Genomic DNA, 4,943 nt, shown 5'->3' with positions numbered 1-4,943 from the left:
TGTGTTCGATCAGAGAATGGTGGTGCTGTTGGTGGTGCTCGTGCCGTGGAGGTCCAAGCTAGGTGACGGGGTGGGTCGGAGGGGAAAGAGATAGAGAGAGAGAGAATGGTGCTCGGAGAAGAAAGCTAGAGAGAGAGAGAAGATGGTGGTGTTGTACATTGGTGGCGTGCGAAGAAAAGGGAGGAAAGAGAGAGAGAAAAAGAGAGAAGGTGGTGATGAATAGTTGGGGTGGGTAAGGGTAGGATAGTAAGTTGAGTTGGGTAAAATTAGAAAATATGAATTTCAAAAAGTAATGATTGGGTAAATTGAGAAATTGGGTAAAAAAAGAAAATTGTAGGGTATGTACAGAATTTCCCAATGAAAAAACATTGCAATTTAGTACCTAAAATCAACGGACTTTTTTTTTTAATACCTCAACTTTAAAATGTTGTATAAATATTCTTAAACTTTCATTTTGTGTCAACTTTATACTTCCCGATATACTTTCCCTCAGGAATGCCATTATTTGTTGATGTGGCAATGACATGTCATATGTGGACCCCACTAAGTGCTGACCTGGCTTCTAAAAAATGGCCACATGGGTAAAAAATAGTAAAAAATCCATATTACCTTTAAAAATGAAATAAAATAATTCTAAAAAAAAAAACCCCCTTATACCCCTGCAACCTCTCCTTCCTTCCCCCACTCACCGGCAACCCCTATTCTAGTTCCGACAACATCAAAATATGATGCATTGGTGAAATGAAGCATATGCCAGAGACTAGAACCCATGACCAACACATCTGGTTAATTGCAATTTTCTTGAAACCCATAAGGAGCATAAGGAGCCAAAATCAAATCCAATCTCATCCCAAACTCACCCACCGCAATCTGAAAACCATTATGTATTTTAAGGCAGAGGCTATTCTAATCATCCTCCATTGCTGAGTTGACTACTTTAACATATTTTCAACAAATATTTCCTATTTTACCCTTTCTTACAAAAAATTATGGAAAAAATAAGGATCATCATATCGAAGAGAGTGGTGTTTAAAGGTTTTTTTGGTTTTTTTTATTAATTTTTATCCACATGGCCATTTTTTAGAAGTCAGTCAGCAATTAGTGGAGATCCGCATGTGACATGTCAATGCTTTAAAAGTTGACACAAAATGAGAAAATTTTTTACAACTTTTAAAGTTGGAGTACTAATTTGAAAAATGGGTTATAATTGAGGTAAAGAATGGTTGCAAAAATAGTAGTAAGATTTGTAAAAGTAGAAGTAAGATGTGTATTGTTATGTCTAAAACATTAAAGTATTACAAGCTTTGCAGGCTTTCCAACGCATATAAGAATTTTTTGAACGCAAAGATTACTTGTTTCCTTGTGATGCTGAGAATAACCAAATTCAAAAAGCCAATCGACAAAACCCCTAGAGAAAGAAAGAGGGTTTGCACAAGCACAAGTAATGCAACTCCAAGTATTACCAATATACGGACTGGGTACAAAATATACTAAGTCCTATTGTCTTGTTCATATGGTCAATAGCATCACCAGGACAAAATTGGAAATGAAAAATGGACTCAAAGGGGTGTGGTATCAACAATAGCTTCTAAAATCTTCTTTTCCAGTTCTGGTTCATCAATCCACATGGAACTTTGGCGCCGCAACAGTTCATTCTTCTCTTTTTTCTTCTTTTCTTTAAGCTTTTCCTTCATCCTCCAATTCTCAAGCTTCTCTGCTCTTTCTTTCAACTGTGCATTTATACATGTCAAAACACATAAGACATGCAAGCAAAAAACAAGGGGAGCAATATGAAAATAAATAAATAAATAAATAAACAGTTTTTTAATTTTCATCCCTCTCCTGTATATAGACAGGTGAAACAAATAAAATAATGAAACTATTCAAGATTTAGAGTTGATGTGTTGAATCACAATCGAGAATATAATTGCCATATCTGGATGTTACCTGTGATGGTAGACTCACATGCCACACTTACATACATGAATATGAAAATTAGCATCAACTCAATTTTCAGTGGATACTAAGAAATTTAACACTATTTTACATCAGATATTTATTAAAAATTTGCATATTTTTCTTTGGAACACATACTCAATGTCACGGAAAAAACTGGATGAAAGGAACTTGCCCCCACAATTGATAGATATATATATAATTTTATTTTTCAGAAAAGCAGTGGAATCTCGACAAAAAGAGGAGAGAGTGAGTTAGAAAAGCTTAAAAACCCAATGTACTATAGCAGCACTCTGTTCTTAGGGCCACCTAGGAAACTTAAGAACCACAACTTCCCTGAAACCTGGTAAATATAGAACTTGAGCCCTCGAAGGGGTCACACAATCGCGAGATTTTCTTTACAACTGGTATACACAAGTTCATTAAAAATTTGTTAATCCACATTCTTCATGCTATCATAGTATAAGCCTCAACCATTAAGTGAAATATATGCAGACACCACTATAAGTTATCCACAGCACCCAAAATATAGCCAGCGCACTATGACTCCCTAACACTTCTTCCTTCTTTCCATCCACAGCACTACTATAATCTTCAAAACTCTTATTCTTTCTTTCCAACCACAGCACCCAAAACACAGCCACCGCACTATGATTCCCTAACACTTCTTCCTTCTTTCCCCCTCATGGGCCCCACCAAATGCCTTTGTGCTTCTCAGATAACAGAAAAATGCAAGATACTGGAATTTCCCACCAGGGTAGTGAAGAAACAAATTACCTAAATTTTCAACCTTGCCTTTACACAACATATACCATTGGGAGAAAGACAAAAACTAGGTCTTCTCCAACGAACCAAATCACAGGTATTGACCCTACCATGAGCAATAATCCAAGAAAGAACTTGTACCTTGGGTGGTACTTCAGCCTTCCAAATCATAGAAAAGAGGTTGATTTTTTTTTTTTTTTGAAAGGATTGAATGGTACAAAACAAATAGCACTATTGGACATGTAAAAGGTTTCACAGCCTAGGGACAATATTGCAAAGATTCTAAACAATCTTTAAGTTACACAACATAGTTTAGCATTTCTGGATGGCACTCAAATTTCTTAAGACCTAATTAGAGCTCAAATCTCCTATTTCTGTAAACTTCAATTATCTACATTAATTCCAAGAAAGTTGATACGTAAAAAATTTAACCATGCCCTTTAAATTAAAGCTTTTACCTTTGCTGATAACCTCTTTATATTCAATGAATTCACACCAAGTTATAGGATGGATCTCAAAAATAAGCTGACATTCCTACTCAAGTGTTCCTGTCCAAGCCCAACTCTTAATTTTTTCAAAGATATTACAAAGACTAAATACGAGTTGTATAATGACATACTGCATTTATGAGCAAGATAGAAAAATAAAGTTCAGGAATAACCACATACCAAGATATGATTTTCTCAAGGTTTTACCCAATAAAACCAATAAATATTTGGTCCCTAATGTTAGTTTTACCAAATGGACATTGTGCTCAGCCTATGGTCAGAATGCACCATTGCATGCCCGTTATTGATCAAAAGACTGTAATACTATCAGAAGAGTTGGATAGTCATAGCACAATAACACAAATTAGTCAATTGAGCAAGTCATAATTCTTAAGCTTTTATGAGGTTATATACCGACATCAATAACAAAGAAGCTAACATATCAGATTTTCATAAAGCCCCAATTATCGGATTTAGTTCAAAGAAGTATTGTCCTCAAGGTTCATGTGTTCTCGATCTGCATTACCACATTTTCCCTAACATCAATAAAATGAAAGTTTCTTATATTCAAAACTCTCTAACTTTTATTCTCTTTGATTTTCCCAATGTATTCCTAGTAACCCACCAAAAGCCCAAGGAGCATCAAGAACTCAAATTTTCTCCTTTCCCACATTTCCACAACAGCCAAAACAGAGAATCAAAACAATATAAAAGGCTTAAAATTGAAGTAAACCCAAAACCACAAACTAGAGTTTCAAATCGATGCCAAATAAAAAAAAAAAAACAAAAAAATCATTTTCCCTTTCCCATCTTAAAACGTCAACAACTTAAATTCTCCTATACCCTCCCATTTCCATAGCCACCAAACCAAAAATAAGCCTCAAAACTACAAAATCTACATACTGGGTTTCACATCAAATCCCAAACACAACAAACTTTCCTTCCATTTCCCACACTTTCTCATCAACCAAACACATTCAAAAAATCAAAATCACAGAAAGAGAAAAAAGAAAAAGAAAAAAGAAAGAGATAATAAAGAAAAGGGCACAGCACAATGCACATACTAGGGTTTGTCGAAACTCCTGCTCGGCAACCTCACGCTGCTGGGCTCGGACCTTGGCCGCCTCAGCTTTGAGCCTCTTGCGCTCCTCGTTCTGGAGCCGAAGCGCTTCTTTTCGGGCCTCGTCCTTGCGAAGCTTCTCGAGCCGCATGAGCTCGACCTCCTTGATGTACTCCTTGCGGACCTCCTTGACTTGCTTGGCGTACTCTCGGCGGAGGCGCGCGAGCTTGGCCTCCGCCTGTTTTGGGTCTCTGGGGGCCTCCCAGCAGCCGATGAAGGAGTTGGGCTCGGAGTACTGGTGATTCTGCTGGTGGCTGTTGTGGTGCGACGGCTTCGTGCTTGTCGAGAACGACCTTAGCGTGCGGCATAGAGAGCGAGAGCGGGATGTCGCCATTGTTGGGTGTTTTGTCACTTGTCTGGAGATGGTTTAAGAGGAAGGCTTTTGAGTTGGGTTTGAGTTCGAGATTTGAGTTGTGGCCTTGTGGGCTTCTGAAGACACCCATTATCTTTTATCTTTTTTTGTTACCCGAAATTTTAATTTTTTCACCAATATTTCTATTTTTGTCCTCAATAATTTCTGACAAAAAAAAAACATATTTTACAACAAATGCCACTCAACTCAAATTGCCACTCAGCCAGAAAAAAATTGAACTACACTTTCATCTGAATTTTAA

The 4,943-nt window shown here is 37.0% G+C and overlaps 1 protein-coding gene across 1 annotated transcript; it reads right to left on the bottom strand.

The window, feature by feature from the left end:
• Positions 1-1,250: 1,250 nt before the first annotated feature.
• Positions 1,251-4,734, bottom strand: LOC147292459 (uncharacterized). The gene is made up of 2 exons (XM_086233819.1): positions 4,274-4,734; positions 1,251-1,730 (listed from the first exon to the last, which is right to left on the bottom strand). The coding sequence occupies exons 1-2, from the start codon at positions 4,661-4,663 to the stop codon at positions 1,560-1,562; spliced, it is 561 nt and encodes a 186-aa protein (XP_086089945.1). The 5' UTR covers positions 4,664-4,734; the 3' UTR covers positions 1,251-1,559.
• Between the last annotated feature and the right edge of the window lie 209 nt (positions 4,735-4,943).

This window comes from Dryas octopetala, chromosome 2 (assembly GCF_963921425.1).
Source record: "Dryas octopetala chromosome 2, drDryOcto1.1, whole genome shotgun sequence".
Classification (NCBI taxonomy): Eukaryota; Viridiplantae; Streptophyta; class Magnoliopsida; order Rosales; family Rosaceae; genus Dryas; species Dryas octopetala.
Note: the sequence above shows the minus strand (reverse complement) of the source record. Positions and strands in the feature narration are given on the sequence as shown.

Bases quoted from the DNA above. Each gene is read 5' to 3' on its own strand.
- LOC147292459 (XM_086233819.1), bottom strand. From the start codon at position 4,663: ATGGCGACATCCCGCTCTCGCTCTCTATGCCGCACGCTAAGGTCGTTC. The intron at 1,731-4,273 runs GTATGTGCATTG...ATAAATGCACAG, and splicing joins AGGAGTTTCGACAAACCCTA to TTGAAAGAAAGAGCAGAGAA.